This window comes from Hyposmocoma kahamanoa, unplaced genomic scaffold, assembly GCF_003589595.1.
Source record: "Hyposmocoma kahamanoa isolate Upper Pololo Valley unplaced genomic scaffold, ASM358959v1 120, whole genome shotgun sequence".
NCBI lineage: Eukaryota > Metazoa > Arthropoda > Insecta > Lepidoptera > Cosmopterigidae > Hyposmocoma > Hyposmocoma kahamanoa.
Window position 1 is genome coordinate 3455494 of NW_020653415.1, and position 23781 is coordinate 3479274.

A 23781-nucleotide genomic window follows, 5' to 3' on the forward strand; every position below is an offset into this window, starting at 1 on the left:
TTATTATTATTATTATTATTATTATTATTATTATTATTATTAGTCACTTACGTGTGTCTCATCAGTGAATTAGATGAAGAAATGAGCGATGAATAATGTTACTGATGAATAAGAATGTACTTGTTTTTTTAAGTTTCGTTGTGCGTAACATAAACATTACATACCTACATGCATTGACCTACCAATAAATGGACGTCGGGTGCGCGCTAAAAAGTGTCCGCACCTTTAGGGCGTTAAAATCGCATACAGAGCGTCAATCGCGCAACAGTCTTCGTTTGTTCGACTGACAGCGCGGTTGTCAATCATGCAGTACCTACCAATAATAATAACTTTTAAAAGTTACTACAGTTAAGTGTAGAAACAGGATTTTTATCATATTTTCACTAAACGAATTGTGTTATCATAGTTCTCATTTAAAAGAGTTATTTTGTACAGTTTTGTAATATTCAATTTATATATATAATATGAATCGTAAATATAAATTACAAAAGCACAAAATAATCAAATAGCTAACTGTCCTTTTTCTACACATTGCATGCGCAAAATATGGAAAGAGACCCATTGCGTCAGTTTCAAGAAGCTTGTATATAAATTTCTTGGTTGTTTTCAATTGTTCGAACCACAAGCAACTGAAATATTTAGGACAAAGAAACTATAGAGTCGCTTTGATTTTAATCTTATTTCTAAAAGATTTTTTTTATTAAACGTTAGCATTAACTAACAAAATATTGTTGTACTCGTGTTACGGCTTGGGATTCACCTATCGAAGTCAGAAAATGCATTTGCCCGAAATAACGTTAGCTCGAATTTTCATAATGTCAAATGTATTTTTTTAGGAAGATTACAAAACAAAACTAATTTTCTCTTTGTGAAAAGCATCAAAATTATTCGAAAGCGTATCGGTTTATTATAAAGCGGTTTTTGGAATTACGGATATTTGAGTTTACGTTTAGTTGGAATATCGGTACATTTCTTATAGTACACGCTTATTTTAACATTTGTAGTAACATTTGTACGTGTGTGTTGTTGTTTGTATCTACGCAACTCTTTATTATTATCTTTAAGTGAATTTGTACAGAATTAGACATAATAATATATATAATAAAATACATAAAATTAATTAATATTTACGAGAAAGGCTACTCCATTACTCTTGCGTTCAAGTAATTTTTAGTCGAAGCTAAATATGGTGCATTTTGTTAAGTTTCCAGTTTTTTTCGTGTTTTTGTATTAGACCCGATGTCCATTTGTTGGTAATGTCAATGCCTGCATGCAATTATTAAAAAGGTTATTTTATTTAAGAAAATCTTTGCTGTCCTGTCATAATCTAAGCGGAACAATTTGCCTCAAAGGCGGAACGACGCGCCCCAATGCGGGACTGAATGTTCCGCTCCGAAATTTGTCAAAAATTTACCTCTGTAAAAAAACTATTGAGATATTAGTGGAAGTGACTGTAATATTTACAAAAAGCGATAAGATATTGAAAATCAAACCCTTAATTTTCAGTATAAAAACTTCCAAGTTATTTGAAAATCGGAACGTGCAGCCCCATACTCTCCCCTACCTACCTTTTTTCATTTTACGTGGTCCAAGGACACGCGCGTACGGTACGTGTAGTAAGTAATGTTATGCGTCTGGGTTGTTAGGGTTGTCGAAACGCATAAAATTAGCATTTTAATGATAATTTTTGGAATGTTTTGAAAATAAAAACGTTTAAAGTAAATAAAACGCATGTGTGTAACGTTCTTCAAATAATACTTTTGGCTTTGTCGGTTATTCCGTTGCACCTTGTATACTAAGGTTCGTTTTACTTTGCGTTTTTTGGCATTCGAAAAGGTAAAAAAATAAGCTCAAATTTTTATAATTAAATTACGTCTCAGTCACTCCACTGAAGTCCATTCCGTAGCAATTGCTGTTAAGATGATCAGTTATGACTGGAACCACACTGGTTGCTTTTTGCATGTCCAAATTGCTCAACGCTGCGTAATGAACCTGTAGATAAAAATTAGTTTTATTTTATGATACCGAGTGACGGAACGAACAAGTCGTGCACGTGCAGGGTAAACGACCCGCCTGTCCGTAACACTTGTAGTGCAACTCAGAGCTTTAAATAGCAAGGATCTGAGGCGCAGTGTCACTACGTGCGTCACTCCGGAACATAAGTTGACAAGTTACATATGTCTATAAATTCACCATCACCCTCACCCTTCAAAACCCGAACGCAGTAATTCTCACATTAAGGCTTGACGACAGAAATAGGTATCGTGGCAGTACTTGCCTAGACGAACTCCCTCACAAGGAGCTCTACTGCTACTAAGTTGGTTAGTTTGTTACTGTACTACAAGTCCCTACTGGTCACTATCTACTGACCCGAGAGATAGGGTTTTCCGGAGAGACTACGGGTTCGACGGGAAGACGACGGCAAGTAGTGCCCTTCCGCATAACCAAGAGGTTGATAGGGAGGGGCACTATAAACAAAAAAAACTTATGTAGGATGATATGGGACTGTACTACAAACAATTGCAAACAGTTTCGACCACGCAGCTCCAAATCCCCTACGGCTCACTCTAATAAAATTAACACGGTTCGGCGTAAACACACTGTCTGTCCTTTTTTTTATAACATCAAGTGACGGGACGATCAAGTCGTGCGCCTGATGGTAAGCTGCCTGTCCTTCGGTTACAGTATCCACTAGCTGTGCACAGCGTTATCTTTTTAAAAAGATAAACAAAATCCTTAATATTCACCCTTGTGCAGAGCGGAATATAAATAAATATAACTGTACTCGAATATATTTTATGCGTTTTGTCGCTTACTGTGCTGCGGTTTAATTAAATTTGTGATTTTCATTTATTTAATATGATGTTGAGAGGGAGTTCGCCTGGAGATACATATGTAATACAGGTCCCCAAGCTAGTATAGACTCCAGCTCTCACTAAGGAACTTGTAATTTACATGAAATGAAACTACTTGTACACCTTTTTGAATGAAATAAAGCATTCTGTACTGTATTGTACGTATACCTACTGTAATATTCCACTTTTCCTTAAGTATTAATAACCATTGAAATTTAAAATTTAAGTGACGTACCACAACCTTCAATTTAGAATTTTCAACGTCTGAGGTTTCCGTCCAGAACATAGAGTTAATATCTCCAACGTGACCGCTTTGAAGTACCATTCTATTTTCCACTGCTTTCACTTCAGGGCATGGCAAGTAATACTCACCACCCCAAATACCCTAATGGAACAAAATAACAGATTTAACGTGGACTAGAAAGGATCAATTTTCGTATAAAACCAGTATAAATACTCACATTACACAATACACTAAACGCCAGATTTGTATCAGGTAATTGTTCCATATTATCTTGGTCGGTTACAGAAACCAGATAAATGGGCTGATCTGTTTCTTTTCTCCACTGTTTTACAATGGTTTTTAATCCCGGTACAGAGGGGTACGGAGACAAAATTACGAGCTTGGTACGAAACGAAAGAGATAATCGGGTCTTTGCCAGGTAATCTAAGTCAAAAGCTGTACGGACAGTTACAACAGCAGACTCTGAAGCCACGTGTGTGGGTCTCCATTTCAACAGTTCCAGTTTTGTATTATTTATGCTGTGTGAAGACAGCACACTGTAAAGAGCTGATGGTCGTACGCGATCATTGACAGTCTCTTCTCGATTCACGATGAAAGTGTCTCGTTTCAATACACGGTATAGTATTTGGCCCATCTGCAACCACCGTACAACAATGTTTAAGCTGTCATATTTTATTATTCAAAATGCATAGAATTTCATTGCTGCAATTAACGATACATATACAAAATTAATATTATTATAAAAGCTTACGTGTTCATCCAACGATAGGTTCTGAACCAGGACCAAATCAGTTTCAGAAAGAAAATTTTCCTCCAGTGTCAACATCTTATCCGTACTTATTTCGCTATAGTTAAAACTTATTCCAGCAATGCTATGGAGGCCAACTTTTAGGTCGCAAAACGTATCCTTCGCTTGATTTGTAATTCCCACTATATTGATAGTACCCTTGTTGATATTTTCGGATACTATTTGCAAGTAAACTTTCCAGGCGACGGCTGTCTGAAATGTATTATAAGCTTACTTTGACTTTTAAGTCTTCTATCGTCATTCGATGAAAAAATACCGTATACGGATAGCTTAATGTTTCATATGAATAGTTTATATGCACCAAGAATATGTTTGATCATACTTACATCGATATCAGCATCAAAGTGGGGAACAAATTCTACAATCTCCAGATTGGCTGAAATTTCATCTGTAATCGATATTTCTTGGTACCTAATACTTTCTAATAAAATACCACCGCATCTGGAATTTATAACTTCATATAAAAAGATAAACTTTGTAGACTAAACAGAACTTATATATATGTATATATTTAAGAAAGTTACCTCATGTAATCATATTTCTCGAAAACTTGAGCTACTAGCAATTTTTTATCGTGTTCCTTTATTATATTGTCGTCTGTCACCCTATTATTGTCTATCATAATCCTCCTAATTTTAGTGGGTGTAGAGAAAGAAGAGTGCGATTGCCTCAAGTTATCCAACTGTAGCATTCCATCCAATAAAGTTACCCAGTTGTTTTTCCAGATTATTTGAGCTTCAGTAAACGACGAGTTTGCTCTGTGAATAGAGCGGAATTCACCTCTGAAAAAGTAATTTGTTTAAAAAATACATAATATTTTTACAGAAATATATAGTACGTACATTTGAATTGTCTTACTCATATTGGTAATCCTTCTCGTGAAAGAGTTGATACACATCGTCAGAAACAAGATCCATCGTTTCTTTTGACTCAAATGCGCTTCGGAAATGTTCCATATCAAGACAAAGACCTTTGTCGATAAAGCCCGATGCTACAAGCCCCATTTCATTATGTACCTGAAATTATAGACGTAAATGGCCTTGCAAATCTGTACTTTAAAAGACAGACTGAAACGAACTTTATAAAAATCTCGAGCCAACTACAATTGTTGACGATTTCAGCTGTATCTCTGTTATTTTTCCAGATACTGTCGCTTTATCATTGGCGTCTACAGGGTTATTTATTTGTACTACAGCAAATTAAAGTCGCTTCTCGACATAGCGAAGATATGGCATTTGTTAACATATGATTTACAATGTTGTGACGGTGCTAGTGTTTACCTCAAATTTGCCGCTACCGCGGAAATAATAAACGCGCAAGCGCGTCGCTCGCGTTGCATGCAGCGGCGGCTGCACAAACAGACACACATCACGGAGTTCGACTTGTAACTGTCGCCGTGGTGAGCCCTGAATCATTGCGTACGTGTCCCATACCGCTTCTATTGCCGCCGCAAACGGTAACGGGTTCTTGCCTGGAAAATATCAATTTATATTATTGTACCGTTATCACTGACATAAATCTTTTCATTTTCACGTTTCATCTTTTGCTATTTACACAAAGTGTAACAGAAAGATGTAGTCCATTATAAGTACCCAAAATGCAAAATTTCTGTCAAAAATTAATTACTACAAACTTGATTGAATTTTAAATTAGTTAATTTTACACATTTTTAATTTCATTCTTTAAAAAGAAATCATTCATGGACATGTCAACTATCATAACTTCTTCTTTCATACGAAGTGCAGGACCTTTCCCGAAAACGAAATGCTGTCAGTTTACGTTATTTTGAATCCTTTCAGTTGCAGTTACTTACGTAGATATTAAGCCAAATATTTATTAGATACATAACAGTATCAATTTATTGCCAAGTCAGGTTTTCATGTAAACGTGTACATGTACACATTGTATTTACGTACAATTTTAATACAGTAGGAGATAAGTGGTGCAATAGGTAGGAGATAAATGCTCCGTTGTAATATAAACAAATCTTTGTATACACACAATTGTTTCGGGATTATAGTTGTTTATAATTACGTATTTGTTCTCGACAAATATACATCAGTACATACTGTTCATTGCGCTCGTTACGTACTTATTATAATTCACCGTTCATGATGTGTAGTAGTACTACATACATACCAACTCACTGCACACAGCGCATATGCACAACCAGCGCACATTTACAGATACGGCTCAAATCGCCCCTGAAGCCGTAAGTACATGGAAAAGCTCACTCTCTACGGAGAACCGAACGAAAGCCATTTCAATGCGCCTTCTCGTCAAGAGAGCTCTTTTACACTGCGCGTTTTTGACGTTCACCTTATCGTCTATGTTTGGATCCTGGAAACACTCTATAAATTTGTAGTCGTACCACCATCCCCCGAAAATACTCCAGAAATGGTTGATCTCCTAAGACGCCGTCGACAAATAGCTCTTAATAACCTGGCATCCGTACTTTTATTATAATACACGACAGACGAACAAGTCGTGCACCTGGTGGCAAGCAACACGCCATACCAGTTGCAATGCACAGTATCATTCCAGAGTAATCTTCACATTTGCCACATATAAATAAAAGAAAATGGAGCGAGCGTTTCTAGTCCTCACAACAAGCACTAGTCAAAAAATTCAAAAATCATAATTGTCTGGTAACAAATTACGTTTGATTTCATTAAGGACGAGTCTCGACTTTTCGAGTTGAAATAGTGATGATATACTGTGGAATTCCCACTGGAAAGTGGTTTCCACTTTACTCTAATTAGCCTTGAGAACTATTTCAGGTATTAGTATTTTTACAGAAAGAAGAAATTCTTATAAGTACATTTACAATACTGTAAAAAAAATAGGTACACCAATTAGAACGTGCATTAACTCTGTTTTATTTTTTATAAAACCAAGTGTAGTTTTCATTTTTTTAAACAAAAAACCCTTTTAACTGGTAATATTCACAGAACCAAACAATATTTAAAAAAAACTAAATATTTTCAGCGCCGTCAAAAATCTACTCTTCGGCGTAGGTAACGTTCATTGCAAAGAGACCGATAAAGAATAAATTCAATGAATGAAATTATGTACAATTACAACGATTACAAATTAATCGTCTCATCACAAGACTATGCAATGCAAATGTCTAGTGTTAGTGACATCAGCTGATTGAAATTTGGAATTTTTGTAAATAACATGTACACTCAGTAGAATATAAACTTGAAATCTACCACCAGACCTCCCTGTTACACATTGTATATTTTGTTTTACTCGTCTTTATCCCCAATAGAGTAACTAAATCTAGAAGGGTTGATGCCCACAACTACGTACCTATTTAAAATAACGCACACAAACACTCATAGCCCTGCTCTAGGTGAAGTCTGTATCGCGGCTGCCATGGACACACACATAGACAACCACAAGTGACACCCAAACTTACGAGATAAATAAATGTAGGCCACACAAAAATTTCTCCCGACCCGGGAATCGAACCCGAGACTTCTGCGTGGCAGTCCAGCATGGTAACCGTTCGGCCACGGAGGCAGTCAACCGTTGGCAGCCGCTACCGTCTGTCCTAAACAGTTGCAAGTTCTATATTTTTGTTCATAGCAAATCTATTTTTTTTTTTAACTTTTATTATGAGAAAGATCAGGTTACCTCTTAACACATGTCCTTGTAAATAGCTGTGTTCATCGTCGAAGATCGATGGCACGAAATTGCATATTGGATTTTTTTGCGTCGATCCCTTTTTGTAGAGTGGCACATTCCTGTTACATTAACTTTTAGCTCAAATGATGTTTGCTATGTATTAGCCAGCAGTTTTACCATGGAATTATTGTATGCTTTACGAATAATATCAAAAGCAACAGGTACCATTTTTCAGTGTGAGCCCATTCAACAAAATGAGACAGCATCGGTGTGTTTGTGGAGACGGGGAACTGTATTGTTGGATACAGAGCGGCGATATCCAGGTTGTATCCGTCGATAAATAGTCTGCAAAGTAGTTAGTGGTTAATCATATACAGTATCACCATCGACGAAATGATATGCTAGTATCACACTTCGGACTCACTTGCCAATAGCATCAAGAACCATTATCGCGTTGTCGGGATGCCCCCGTCTGGTGAGAGGGATATTGTTGCAGCTGGGCATCGATCTCTTCAAGATAGCTTGCAACAAACCGTGAGGAGCAATTTCTACGAGGACCGCATTCGTTGGTATCAATTGAGCAGTCTCTTCGAACAGTACTGGATTCTGAATGAAATTTTATTATATATATTCACTGGATACAAGTTCAATTTCCTGATACATAATATATGTACACATGTCTAATATATGAGTCATTATCTCAGCAAAGCAATATCTGGTGGTAAAAATTATAATATAGGTAACTAAATTATACCAGTAGGTTATTAGTGTGGTATTCTGCAGAAGAATATTTGGCAGTAGGCTCTCCCCACTTTTCTTGAGGTACTGACGTTGACACCCATCGCTCGCTGCGCTCCTTTGGATCCTTGATTATTTCACTCAAATACTTCAGGAGACCAGGACCTAAAATAATAAAAATATTCAGTTCAATGCAGGCAAGACAGCTGAGACATAAAATTGTTTAAATTGAAACCTCGATTTAGCTACAATTGTTGATAACTAGGCTGATTTCTTAAGAGCGAGACGTATAAGGTAAGGATGCAACAACCTATTGATCACAAAAAATGCTTTATACAATAATAATATTCTAAGCATAATTACATACATATTTTCAAAATTATCATTAATTACTTGGTAAAATATGAGCAACAAAATTTTAAATTAGAAAAAAAAGAAAAAACTGACCAGCTTCAGCAATGTATCGCGAGTGGTAAGCGATATTGGAGCACGGCACCTCTTTGGCGAAGATGCCCTCAGCTCTCAACTTGGCAACGAATTTCTTCATTATATCAGACGGCCCTGATATGGTGCTTGACTCGGAACTATTGTGACATGCCACTTCGATTTCCGGTGGAAGCATTTCTAACACCTGTCAAATTTTATGGACAGATTTATAATTCTTTTTAAAAAATAGTACGTTTCTATTCACAATCATCATCTCGGCTATATGTTGGCATACTTATTCAAATCGTTCTATTTTAAACCGTAAATTTCAAATGCTTTGTAATAAGGTACAATTTTCAACAAAGATTTTTGACAGATTAGTTGAAATACGATTTTCAATTGTTCCAAATATACGTCTTACAAATTTAAAAATACAAGGAGTTGAATAAACAATCGAATATATCTCTACCTATATGTCCATAGGGTGGAAACAAATCCTATCCTAGCCTATCACCTATCCTAACTTCAGCCTAGTATAGTTAGAAACTTCTTAGGTACATCTGTGATTTATTTATGAAATTGATTAATTGAGGAATTAACTACATCAAGAGTTAGTTGAGGTTACCTTCTCGCATCCCAATCCCACCGCAGCCATAGAGCCGTGAATGAAAGGCGTTTGAATTGAGACCAGCCCACGACTGTATGCAGAAAGGATCATCTCCTCAGCAGTGAAGCAACCGTCGGCGTATGCGCAACCCAGCTCGCCTACGCTATGACCTGTTAATATTTTTTATTTTATTGTTGTTAGTTGGTATAGCGTCTGGTACGGTATGCAAGAAGACGTCGGTTCGAATCCGACCGGATCGAAGGAATTTTTTCTGAGTGTTCTATCTTTGTATTAATAATTATAACAAACTAGTGGAGTCATTTCACAAAAAAAAATTGCATATCAATTCAATAAAAATTTAATTAATACAGTGAATAGCGACATCTCTCACCAGGACTGGTAGCGGTAAAGGTACTAACTGGGTGATAAGTCTTTCATAGATTTCTCATAGATGGCGCTACGACTAAAAAGTCGTTGAAAAACCAAATACAAAGACACGACGCAAGCAGATAGAAAAATTCGTGAGGTTCGTTGGTTCGTTCCGTGGCTTAGTTGGTATTTCGTCTGGCACGGTATGCAAGAAGACGTCCGTTCGAATGCGACCGGATCGAAGGAATTTTTTCTGAGTGTTCTATCTTTGTATTAATAATTATAACAAACTAGTGGAGTCATTTCACAAAAAAAATTGAATATCAATTCAATAAAAATTTAACAAAATAATTTCTTTTTCTTTCTTTTCTTCTTTCATAGTGTTTAGATGTTAGTGTTATTAGATGTCCTCGTCTGCCTAGAATGCTGAGGGTCGTGATTTCCATTGAGGATCTGCACTTTATCTATGTTCTCAGCGGCAGTTACCACTTTTGGAACTGAGTTGTTGTTTTACTCGAGAAATATAAATAGTTTACACACCTATGACTTTGTCTGGTTCAAGTCCAATAGATTTGAGCACATCTGTCAGACCGATCTGTATGGCAGCGATGCCAACGAAAGAGTTCAGGATATTGTCGAAAATCGTCTTGTCCGGGGACGTGATTATGTGCACGATGTCGATACCTTTTGGCTCTAGGGCAATACGACAGCTGAAAATAATTTAGTGGTAATTTTAAGTATGATCAACTACGAACCGCCATAGAACTTATAAAATTGAGCGAAATAGTTAAATCTTGAAAACACATTGCCTAAAATGAGGATTTTACGTACCGCTCAATAGCGGCGGCGAAGATGGGAATACGCATAAGGTGCACTCCCATGCCTGCCCACTGTGAGCCCATTCCGCTGTACACGTACCAGAGCGGGCGCTTGGTATCGTCAAAGACAGCCACCGTTTCTTCAAGGCACACTGTCTTCTGTTCCTCATCGGTATCTGTAATTTGAAAGGCGTAATATATTTTGTACCTCACATTACTTTTCACTCAGAAAGTATCTTAAGTTTGCTGTACAGGGTAATATATCACTGGCGGAGGAAAAAATTGGCTTATGACTTGAACCATGTGGTTAAAATTTTCATTCTACAATTTGTTTTCATAATCGTCTGGGTTATTGCCAGATAGTTCCCACTAAGTGAAACTCGCTAGAACCTTAAATCGAGACCACTGATTGCAGCGCCAGCGTAGACCAGTTTAAGAAAATATTGCAATGTGCTTCATACCTAGAATAATGTAGCCTCTGCCTAAATAACCAGAGATCCTGTGCTTGTGTATATTGTGGAACAGGGCAATTTCTTCAGGATCGATCGGTCGGTTCTTCAAGTCATTGAGGGTGTTTTGGATATTTATGTCTTGTCTTGCTGAAATCGTCACTAGGCGCGGAAAGTTACACTTGTAACGATTTCGGTCCTGTTGAGAATATCGTCCTTTAAAGTTGTATAAATTCCAATTTATTGACAAAATAACAACTCAACAATTCGAAGCTCAACTACATAAAATATCGAATCAGTGAAAGAACTTATTGAAGTAAATGTAATACTGGCAGTTGTATTCCTGATATACAGCCAATAACCATGCTGTGTAGACCATAGATAATTAAATGTCTATTATTGTCCTCAGTTTCAGAAGGTTCAAAAAGGTATTGTACCTTAGGCTTATAGTAGCCCTTAAGCAGAGCGTGGGCGTTAATTCCAGTGACCGCATTGCTGTTGACAGCTACGTAAGCTATTGGATTGATCGGAGTGTGCTCAGTGACGACTTTCATACGCCCGTCGCGGATAGCCTCTATGTCTTGACGAGGAGTTGTACAGTGCATGTTGGCGGCCAACTCGGCTCTCTGATAGCCTAGTATAACCTGATAAAACAGATGAAAGTTCAAAGATTACGTGTAGCCAATATGAACGTCACAATGGTTCATACAGTATTCTATTACAACAACAACATGACAATCATTAATTGACAATTACCAACCTGAACTCAAACTTTGTACTACCCTTTGGGCCAAGCCAAGCTGCCAAGCAGCTATGGCTATGTTCCGGTTTGACGCCCTGAGTAGGCACTTGACGCCCAGAGTAGTTTCTCTGCATTGATTTAGTGGATCTCAGTGCTCCCTTGTTGTTGTTCTGGGAACCTGGACGCGGAGGGTAGGATAGGTTCCGTGTCTCCGTGACCTCGAAAACCCTAATCTCTCCGTAATGTGGGTTCTGGTAGACACTGGACTAGAATAAATTGTCTACGCCAGTGTGTGCCGGTCGCATGCTTGAGCCCCGAAGACGACTAGGCCGTTCAACTATCTCTGCTGCTCTGCAGAAACAGTCCAACAACAGTCTTCTCCTAAAGCGCATCTATTCTAAAGCGCAACTTGTCTTTTGGGGGACTTTAATACCCATCATCAGAAATGGTTGTTCCCATAACAAAAGTCCGACCACGCTGGAAGAGAGGCGCGAGCATTTACTCTATCGGTAGATCTCACCCAGCTGGTGAGTTGCGCTACCCGGGTACTGGACGTTGACGACCACACAGCCAGTTGCCTGGATCTTCTGCTGACAAACAATCCAGACCCCTATCAAGTATCGGTCTCGTCCCCACTAGGGACATCCGATCACTGCCTGGTGAAATCTGTATCTGTCCACTCCCCACCCGTTCTCAGTACGAGAGGTACTAGGAGAATGTGGCGATACAAGTCAGCAGATTGGGATGCGATGCGGCACTTCTTTGCATGTTATCCATGTTACTCGTATGGCATGGCGGCACCTGTGCTTCACTTCTGAAGATCCGACGCTAAAAAGAGGTACTTAGAACTCTGCGGAATCTAGACGTGAATAAAGCTAGCGGGCAAGGTGGAATTCCAGCAATAGTCGTACGTAACTGTGCGCCTGAGTTTTCTCCTGTTCTCACACGCCTGTACCGCCTCTCACATGAGACTGGTGTAATTCCCAGGTCATGGAAGCTTGCAAATGTGCAACCTGTGCCAAAAAAAAGGAAACAGAGCTGATCCTGTCAACTATAGACCTATCCATACACTTCCATACTCTGCAAGACTATGGAACGTGTACTCATCAACCGTCTTCTGTCGTACCTTGAAGACAACGACCTTTTCAGTGATCGCCAATACGGATTCCGACGAGCGTGATCTACTGGGGATCTTTTTGTGTATGCCTGTCACATATGGAGGTAGGCTATAGAAAAGCAAGTACTTGCAGTGTCCTTGAACATTTCTAAAGCCTTTGATCTGACACACAAGCCTTTTAAGTAAGCTTCCCTCTTAGTTCCTTCTCTCGGAGTTCTTGAGCGAACATTAGATTCGAGTAGTCTTAGAAGGCTACTCTTCCGAACATTTGGCGATAGAGACCACAGTTCCTCAGAGTTCAGTACTGTCTGCAACTCTCTTTCAATCAATGATATGTTAATTCCTGGTACTTTAGTGTATGCTGATGACAGCACAGTTGGAGATAGGTTGCATAGGATGCAAGGGTCAGTGGAGAGGAAAGTCAGTCTTGTCGAGAGTCTATGGTTAGTAGTTTGGATTTGATACTTAAGGCAGTCTCCGATTGGAGCGATGCCAATCTTGTCAAATTTAACGCTACCAAAACTCAGGCGTGGCGTGTCTATTCTCCACAAAACGGAGTCCCTTTGAACTGACTCCGACTTTTCGTGATATATCCATACTGATAGCCGACCGTCTCCAGCTACTTGGAATAGGTTTGAGGCGTTACTTTACACCGGGACAGTTGCTCCAGCTGTACCAAGCACAAGTCCGGACGTGCATGGATTACTGCTGCCACCTTTGGGATGGCTCTGCTACATACCAACTGGCCACCTTGGATTCAATTAACAATAGTGCCAAGAGGCTTATAGGTGACTCGGAATTAGTGAAGGCGAAGCTGCAGAGCCTTGAACACTGCCGTAAAGTTGCCTGCTTATTGGTATTTTACAAGATATATCACGGAGAGCATACGATGGAATCGATTTACACACACACTCACAGAGGTACAGAGTTATGTGCCAGATGCTCGAACAACAATGAAGAGATCCGGTGTAAACGAGAGGCGATGGTCACCTGGTTGAACCTGAGCCTGAGAGCGGTTTCCGACTAGGTAGACGCAAACAGAGTCAGGTTTAAATATGGCTAAAACACAGGCGTGTCTTTTCGCATCAAAGGCAATGCCCTACACCTGACTCCGACTTTCCGAGATATGTCCGTGTCGATAAGTGACCGCCTTGAACTACTTGGTCTGGACTTATCATCCAACCTCAACTTTGGGCGATAGATCGAGTGCTTGGCAAAAACTGCTGCCAAAAAACTAGACATACTATACAAGGTCAGGCGGTACTTCACACCTGAACAGCTTTTAAAGCTGTACAAAGCACAAGTTCGATCGTGTATGGAGTACCGCTGCCACCTTTGGGACGGCTCTGCCCATTACCAGTTAGCTGCCTTGGACTCGGTGGAGCGAAAAGCAAAGAGACTTATTAACAACAATTGTCTTGAGGAGTCGAAAGTACAAAATCTCGTCCATCACAGAAAAGTAGCCTGCTTGTCGGTTTTCTATCAGATACATTTCGCGAAGTGTGCGCAGGAACTTTTCAATTTAGTTCCACCCTCACCGTTCCTCCTTCGGTCAACTGGAAGGTGCGGAACACTTCATCCTTCTGTCGTTGATTGGCTTCATCCCATTCACTCTAAGCGCTTTGCTTGCCCCTTTCTGATAAGCACGGCAAAGGAGTGGAATACTCTACCGGCATCTGTTTTTCCAGAAAAGTACAATTTGGGGCTATTCGAGGCTAGACTGAATAGGATTTTTATAGGCAAACGCGTACCATCGTCGGTCACTTCGTTGCTTAACACCAGGTGAGATTGTGACCAAGCGTGAGTCTATTATTTATTAAAACAAAACTAGTGAATCCCAGTATTACGAGTACCGGAGTAACGAAATTTTTTCTCAGGTCACTTACCCAAAATATCTAACTAGAACCAATTTAGTAAAGTTTTTTTATGATACCAAGTGACGGGACGAACAAGTTATGCACCTGGTGGTAAGCGACACGCCTGTTCATAGCAGTTGCAGTGTCATAAGTAGGCAAGTCCCATGAGCCTGTAACTTCACCAGCACCCTAACCTTTCAAAACTTTATACTACCCTCTGCTTGGCAACAGAAATAGGTAACGTGGTAGTCCTTCCTTGAATGAACTCTTTCACAGCTCTTCTACTACTTGTTATTACTATCTATTATTGTTGCTAGTCCGTTTCTGAAATTGGTCGTACTTACGGAAAAATTTGAATCTCATTCGAGACTTTCTTATATAACACCCATAATCCTGAACACTATGCCACTGAGCAATACTTCTTCAATATGATAAATAACTGACATTATATTAAAAACCTATACTAGGTATACATCACTATGGCGATGCAGGTCCAGATTATTGGTCGGTCATTATAAGTTTCCACCTACCTTAGTAATCGCAGAAATGCCAGAAGCTGCCTGTGTGTACCCGATGTTGGACATAACACTGCCGACTAAGAGGGGTTCATGGCGCTCTTTGCAAAACACCGTCTCAATCGCCTCCAGCTCTTCTTTATCAGCCTCTGAGCCAGCTGTAATGAAGTAACATGATAAAGATTATAATAAAGATTAAATGTGAAGGTGAAAAAGTATACCATCAAATTCTGGCTTAAGAGTAAAACTTATAATGGAACAGAGGACTTGCTAGAAGTTGTTTCATAATTATTTTTATATAACAATTAATTTATAGGTAACTACTAATTCTTTTATTGTTAAATACAATGTGTTGTTTTGCATTCTCGCCAAATTTACAGAGGTTATTCTATATCCGAAACTTAATCCAAATCACTAAAAATGTAAATCTCAAAAACGAATTCCAAAATTCTTATTTTTTATTTAATTGCGGTAAACATCGATTCGCAATCACATGATCCAAAGGTCATTAACTTTTGCAAGTCACGTGCAACTAAACAGCAGACCGAGAACAGAGAAGCTAGTGTTGTTATCTCTTTCTCAAATGCAAGCGCGCAGTGCTCATGCTCCGGGATAGCCGCATTCTTATGCGCCGCAATCAATTTAGTTAGAATTGATCAATTCTAAGAAGTCTATCGTGAAATACGCGCGTGGTTTGTTGTTTTTTACAAGAGATTTTTCTGTTTACAAGAACTGTATTACAATCAAGTAGTTCTCGTTATGGACCCCAACTGCTATTACAGGGTTGACGTGAAACGTTTAGTTTACACGGAGAAGATTACGAGTGTCGAACAATTTCGCGCAAAAACCGTCTCCGCTTTCAAACTTGAGAAGTCAACTAAGTCGCTTTTCAAACTAGTGTTCAGAAACTTTTGCAATTGTTTATTCTAGATATATTTAATTTATAGACATTCTGTAGTGTTTGTACTTATTGACAAACACGTTATAGCGCGTCTTCATTAGAGTTCATTAAAAAAATACTACAATTACGGTTTTTACTCTATTGGACGTTGTAAGAGTTCATGAAAAATGGATAAAGTAAAGAATATTAAGAGATCTAGTAGAGGTGGTGAACCTTGGATATTAAGTCACATCATTCGATATAATCAGCGTTGCCAATGTCAATTGTTCAAAATCTCCAAAAATCACGGTTAAAATCCTCAAATTTGGGGAGAGCAAAGTTCGTATTCCCCACAAATTCCCCATATCTCGAATTTTCATTATTTATTAGAAATACATCGCTTAAAAATATAATAAAGAATTAAGTAACGCAAAATGTAATAATCTATTACGTTTGCTGTGAATGTAAACAGAATGTAAAAAGTAAAACTAATTATAAAATTAGATGACCTTAAATCGTTTATTTTAATAATAATAATAATAAACATAATAATAATAATAATAATAATAATAATAATAATAACGTACACACTCAACGTAGCCCCGCACTAGGGAAAAGCTGTGTCGTGGGTGCCATGGACACACACGTAGACAACCACAAATTACACCCAAACTCACGAGATAAATAAATGTAGGTCATACAAATATTTCTCCCGACCCGGGAATCGAACCTGGGAGCTCTGCCTGGCATTCCGGCATGATAACCGTTCGGCCACGGAGGCAGTTATATTAATTATAATATTAATTAGATTCAACATTAATCTGTAATCAGTCTGAACAAAAAATCATTTTTCTTTGCCTTACAAAATTAAGTAAATTGATTATTTGTTGTGCATTTGGTGACACTATGTTAACGTTAGAAATAATCAATGAGTTTCGACCTATATTTAATATTTAAAGTTGACGAGTGGTAAGTTGTGGTGTGGAAGTACCAACTGCTCGGCTTTGTTTATCAATAGCTGATTTCGTTTTGCTTCATACCGGGGACCGGTCTAAGCGGGAGAAAGAATCGCGAACTCAACACGCACCGACTGGTAATACAAGAACAAGTAATTCAGAACCAAGTGCTCTAATAATAATTCTATTTAAGCTGCTTGTTAATAATACGGAGGGATGTGCAATGGTGAAAAACACGTCAATATGTTTATTTTTGTAATGTTTCTAACAGCAACGATCAAACTAGCGATGCATGAATGATAAAATGTTAGTATCCCCACATTTTCCTCACATAGCGCCAATCCCCACAAAATCCCCAATCTAGTTGAAACTCCCCACAATTTGGGGAATTCCCCACAAATTGGCAACGCTGGATACAATAGTCGTAATTCACGCTCGGGCCGGTCATGGCCGGCATTTGTTTGTTGACAAATAAATAAACATTGTGAAGTAATGCCGTGTTGTGAAACGATAAAAACAATAAAAATGAGCGCGTAAACTACTATACTTCAATGTTGTGTATGTGTATTGTGCCGTTTATCAATAGAATACAGTGAAATCATTGTGTGAAATGTGGTTGGCGTGAAGAAATAATCTCAATTTTGTAATGAAAATTTTATTTCTTCCAACGTAATTTAGGTATGTCATTAAAATATTCCTTATATTTATATGACAGGTAATTTAACCACCTTTTTAGTCATACATAACACATTCCATATAATTATACAAAATAACGTTTTTTTTTTTGCGACAAATTGGATTTTTTCAATTGCTTTTTTTTAAACAGTGTTTTGAAAAGTTTTTATTGCATAATACGCTCACTATAACTTTATAAAGGTTTTGTAATACTGTCAAAAGAAAAAATCGCTTGGAAACATCGCGTTTTGTAGACAATCATAAAAACTTCATAGAAGTGAATGTTCTTCTACAAGATCAACTACACTAAAGCAAGTAAAGATAATCTTTTCGTATTCTAAAGTTTTTCTATAGACAAAGCTATAGACAAAATGTTCCCAACTGTGTTTTAAAAAAAGCTTTACGTTCTTATCGCCGTTTTTATTTTTAAAGAATGACTATGAAGTAGCCGAGAAAAATTTATTTTCTTTTTAAAAAGTAAATCTAAGTTGAAATTAGCTTGAAGAAGCTTAGAACTTCTTGGAAATGGTTTGTTTTATGAGTTATTTTGTATATTTAAGCTTTCTATAAATATTTAAAACCGAAAATCGATAACTGTATTTTTATTAAGTTTATATTTTATACATAAATATTTAAAATTTAGCGAGCGCATTACTTTTATGGCAGGTTTTACATCACTTTTCACAGTGTATTTAAAGTCGCACGTCAATTTGCGCTTTCTAACCGATTAAACATTGCGTGAAAAAGTCAGAAATATTATATCTAATTTCGCCATGTTGCAATTTTGATCGTTTATATTTTGTAAGCCATTAAACTTGAAATCTATTAGTATTAAGAGAATTGCGTCTTATGTTTGTAACGCTTTAGTATTTTGGTTTTAAAATAGCATTACTAAGAAAACTATCATAGACTATAAATTATCTAAAAACTGTCTACAAGACTAAATAAAAACTGTCTACATTCTATAAATCGTCTTGCAGCATTCTAGAAGGGTTACTTGAGAAAAAAGATAAGAATTACTCTTAACACTAGCTACAGATAGTTTGTCAAAGCACTCTTGTGATCTACTAATAAAGTTGTGCCCACTTTTACTTTAAATTATCTAGAAACCTTCTTCGAGACATCTTGAGGGAAATTGAACTCTTAAAATATTCAATCGAATTAAATTCTATTAGATATCTTATAGTATATGTTTAGTTATAGGTGTGCTGCTTGGGCAGTGATAGTAGACACTTAAGGTTTTAACCTAAACTTAGTAAGTACCAAAGCTGATTTACAAAAAAACAAACATTTGCAGTCAACTTCTCTAATTATTGTAAATAATTAATAAATTATGACAATACGTAATCATAATATAAAAAAGTAGGTAATTAATCCATCGAGAACGTTTACGTATCGTTTGAGCGCCTCGGTTTCGAGGTGCATACGTTTTAAACATAATTTATTTTGCAAAATTTTATTAGATACAATTAGTCAGAATACTGAACAGAATGTATTATTATATGTTTTTAATATTTTTAGACGATTAAGTATTATTTATATATATTTTTTAAATATGGCGAGAATGCAAATCAACATACTGAATAGACAATTTGTTTTTAAGCTGTAATATACAGAAATACGCGTAAACAGATGCCTAAAATACAGGCACAGATTTATTTAGATTGGGCATCGCAATTACACATTAGGTTCTAATATTAAAATGTATAACTTTACTACGAAAATGTATAATTTAAGTTCGTTTCTTATTGTTTATTTTAATGCTATCATAGCTTTATTTACATTTGTTTTTCTTGCATTGTATTAGATTAAGATATATTTAAATAAATTTATCTTATAACCAACCTGCACCAAAAGCTTCTACATATTCGACTGCGTGTGGAGGCACTCCAGCTTCCGTGTAAAATTCGTTCATGAAACGGGCAGCAACTTGAGAGTCTCTGCAGAACCCAAACTTAGGGCCTACCTCTGTTTCCAGCAATTCTGTGAACTCGCTTTTCACGTGGACTACCTCTGCATAAATCCTAAAAAAAACACGTAGTTAATAAACACATTTATGACTCACATAATTTACATTCGTACCGTGCTTAGCCTTGTTTAGATAAATAATTATATTAAATAAATATATAACTTTTCTGTCGTGCTTGCGATAAGTACATACAAGTACGTGTAACAGTAAGTCTATATCGTCACTGGAAAGCGATAATGCTGTAACACTCAAAAACTCAAGTTTTCACTGGAGCCAAACCAAAAATTCCAAAAACGAAATAAATCATAACTCTGAAACGGTTCGAGTTTATTGTGCCATATTTAGCAAATAAACCTATAAAAAATAGGACTTCTTAACAATAAACTTTAATTTCAAATAGTCCTACTCCCAATGACTATTATGTGAGTTACGACAATTTAATTTTCAGATTTTAACCCCAAGAATGCTGTAACTTTCCAGTTAATTTTTATGAAGGTGCGACTAATGCCGTCAATTTACGGTATTTTAAGAGTTATGTAAGTGAATTAGAGCTCCTTAACGCATTTTTGGTCTTTAAATGTTAACTTCTTGAAGATGTACGAAATTCAATACTGCTGTAAGAGTATTTTTTAAACCAAATCAGTTAACAATAAAACGGCGTTAGTGCAAATCACATGCAATTTACATGACTTAAAATGTTTATTATTAAAAATAACCAATTTTTTTTATTTTTGTGAAAAAGACTTTGGTCACAGTGAGTACAATGAAACGAATTGAATTATAATATTGGAGTTTTAACAAAATCATTGAAACAATAACACAAAATCATTGACACTTTGTGTGCCATATTACATCGATCTTAGAACTAATGAATTATAAATTCCTTAAAATTCTATAAAAGAATAATAATCAACAACTAATCTTACTATTGATTATTAGTTTCTATTTTCCGTTCCAATATTTTCTATTTTAGTTTTGTTGTTTGGTACCTACGAGGAAAAGGAGTATCTACATGTTAACGATTTAAAATTATTACGTGTTAGTATAAATTCAACTATAATTATAATATTAGACAATCCCTGTTCCTCCTAGGCACTAGGCAATGAACTAAAATAATAAAAATTCAGAAACATTTTATCATAATCATAATTTAAATTAAAACAGACTATATTCATCGATTAAGCAGACTTTAATATTTAAAAAAAATATTTCAAATAAACATTCTAAATAACGTCGTAACTTTTTGTCATATTCCATGAACTGCAACCCGGTTGTACATCATCGATATTTTCGGGTGGCAACTGGTCAATTGCAGGTTAGGTTCGGGAACTGCAACCCGCGTCTACATTATTGGTATCTTTGAAAGTACACATTTCTATGATCATTTCAGTAGGTACGTTGAATACATTTTTCTCAGGGTTTTCTAAACGTGGGCGTCAGATCACAAACTTTTGTAGAGACTACTTTGGATTTGGCGTGTTGCACATCTTTTGGTGACATTTTCCGGAGCTTCTTAATGCAGTGTGTGGCATTAAATCTAGTTGAATTATTCCCGGTGGAAGATTGTTGCACATTGGATTAGATTACAATTCATTAGAACCGTTTGATGGCCGTAGTAATTTGTTATTTAAAATTTCAGTCTTAGGTTGTTTTGATCTAGTAGCATAGCATTCGGCGACAGAAAATTGTCTATTTCTACTCTTTTTACTCACCTAGCCATTTTCTTCTTTTTTGTGACATTGTGTTTTTATATTTGTTAGCATGTGACGAATATACTTTATACTAAATTTACTTTATATTAAACTTTATGGTACGAACGAATGACTTAACATACCTACAGTCATTTAGACTTTAGACATATCACAATAGCTTTGAACTTAGTAGGATTTCTCAGTCGATTAAAATCACTTTAATCATGGTGATTGGAGTAAATTTATCTATAATTTAACATTCTTACTCATTTAAGTAAGAAAGTTAAATGCATCGTACCTTTTTTTTACGTAGATCATTAATTTCTGATTCTTATGGTCTGAATAAATAAAAAAGATCAAACGTAAACAAATGATAAAATAAAATAAGGAAAAGAAATACTATTTTCATTAATGATTGAAAAATTGCTTTCGATTTTGCTATAAAAAAACTCGGACAACACACACAACACCCTCACTGCTCAATGCGCAGTCTCTAAAGATTGCTGTAAGTTGCAGTATCATGAAGCGACGGAAGGATAAAATGATGTAAGGAGAATTTCTGTACTTATTTACATTTGTTTTCAAATATCGTAACACCCATTACACTGTTGAAACTCGGACCTTTAAAACGCTGTAAATCACACCTTAATAACACCCACGTAAATGCTATAAGTGGAACAATTTTAATATTAGGGAATGCAAAAATGCTGTAACCAGAGGCAAAGAAAAATTCAATTACGTGTTCTTGATGTAACGCATATTTCGCAAAAAACACCGGATTTTATGCGGGTTAAATTGAGAAAAAACTATCAAAAAAAGGATGCTGTCCAGAGTTTATTTTTCATTTTAGAGACGTGAGACCCAGACCAACCGAAGCACAAAAAAAAAACGGAACAAGAATATGCAAAAAAAAGCATTTTCGCAGGTATTGCGGGTTACAGCATTATCGCTTTCCAGCGACGATATGAATTTCAAATATACTTACTGTTAGTATTGTTAGCACGGTAGTTTTATAATTGTAATTTTTTAAGCTTTTTATTGAATATCGCGATGTTTGACCATCATGATATTCAATTAGTTTTGTGAAATTACTGCACTAGTTTGCTATAATTATTAATACAAAGATGGAACATTAAGAACCATCGTCTTTCAGGAAACCGGCGTAGCTAGATGCTACGCCAGTTAAGCCTCGGAACGAACTAGTGGACTTTTCGAATTATTCTATGTGCTTGTTGCAGATCTTTGTTCTTGGTTTTTTTAACGACTTTTTTGCCGTAGCGCCATCTGTGACAAATCTATTTCTTCACTCAGCCAGGTACCTTTACATCTACCACCAGCTGACTAGAACTGTCGCTTAAATAATTGTAACTTTTTCAGTTTTCTATTGATTTGTTGGAAGGCGCCGGTTCGAGTCAAGCCGGATCGAAGGATGTTCTTCGTAGTGTTCGATCTTTGTATTAATAATTATAAGTTGTACAATTCCAATAAAATTCATAAATTTCACCTCGACGGTAGCCGTGGGTAGCCTAATGGTTTGACCGGCCGCCTCTCAAACAGAGGCCGTGGGTTCAAATATGGGCACCTCTAGTTTCTCGGAATTCACGTGCGAAATTTAATTTGCGTTTCCCATGAGCTTTTCGGTAAAGGAAAACATCGTAATGAAACCTGCATGTCGCAGAAGGTTCACAGCACTCGGAAAACGTGTGAAGCACCAACACGCATTGGGCCAGAGTGGCGGACTATGGCATTAACCCTCGCCTGAGTGGAGATCCGTGCCCAGCAGCGGGACGTACAAAAGGGTTGATGATGGTGATGATGATCTGGATAGTGCTGGATTTACGATTAAATACCTTTTAGCGTCCTTAGCTTTCTGTAGGAGCAGCATGTTCACCGCATCAGATTTTGCACAGCCGTCCGCATTTTGGTCAAACGACTTAGTTTTGCCGTCTTTGCTTATCTTTACGACTCTGAAACAACACTTCATTCATTCAAATTACTATAGACATATGAAGAAATCTAGAAAATACAAATAATTAAATATACGTTATCGCAAAAGCAAGCGCTAACAATGAACTGAGGCTATCAGCGCAAAAGTGGTGTAACCCATAGAATGCTATTTTCATGCATAAACAATATTTAATTATTCAATTTCTTTGACACATGAAAAGAACATCCAAATATAAAATAATCATGGAGGTATCTTTTAAAGTAATATTGTAGTAATATTGTTCTCCAACTCTCATATGATGATACGGAGAATCTTCTACATCCAATTAAATAAAGTTAATAATTATTTTGTAAAAACACAACTACATGACAAATATCTATTTATTTTTATAATAATATATATTAATATATTAATATACTACAAACACTCAAGAAAACTCACATACACACACATACACACACGCACACACAAACACATCCACGCAC

General features: G+C 36.7%; 1 protein-coding gene across 1 annotated transcript in view; it reads right to left on the reverse strand.

Annotated features, from left to right (window-relative positions):
• LOC113240115 (fatty acid synthase-like) overlaps window positions 1–23302 on the reverse strand; it is a 45746-nt gene extending 22444 nt beyond the window's left edge. The window contains exons 1-21 of the mRNA XM_026477337.1: window positions 23199–23302; window positions 19534–19712; window positions 15193–15335; window positions 11385–11591; window positions 10960–11146; window positions 10512–10674; window positions 10221–10390; window positions 9330–9481; window positions 8726–8909; window positions 8295–8443; window positions 7965–8146; window positions 7766–7885; window positions 7550–7659; window positions 5188–5378; window positions 4766–4923; window positions 4432–4689; window positions 4234–4348; window positions 3851–4099; window positions 3551–3733; window positions 3091–3240; window positions 1874–1992 (exon numbers count right to left, since the gene is read on the reverse strand). Of these exons, the coding sequence (XP_026333122.1) occupies window positions 1874–1992; window positions 3091–3240; window positions 3551–3733; window positions 3851–4099; window positions 4234–4348; window positions 4432–4689; window positions 4766–4923; window positions 5188–5378; window positions 7550–7659; window positions 7766–7885; window positions 7965–8146; window positions 8295–8443; window positions 8726–8909; window positions 9330–9481; window positions 10221–10390; window positions 10512–10674; window positions 10960–11146; window positions 11385–11591; window positions 15193–15335; window positions 19534–19712; window positions 23199–23233 (3404 nt within the window). The 5' untranslated portion in view covers window positions 23234–23302. The remainder of the gene's footprint in view (window positions 1–1873; window positions 1993–3090; window positions 3241–3550; window positions 3734–3850; window positions 4100–4233; window positions 4349–4431; window positions 4690–4765; window positions 4924–5187; window positions 5379–7549; window positions 7660–7765; window positions 7886–7964; window positions 8147–8294; window positions 8444–8725; window positions 8910–9329; window positions 9482–10220; window positions 10391–10511; window positions 10675–10959; window positions 11147–11384; window positions 11592–15192; window positions 15336–19533; window positions 19713–23198) is intronic.
• Between the last annotated feature and the right edge of the window lie 479 nt (window positions 23303–23781).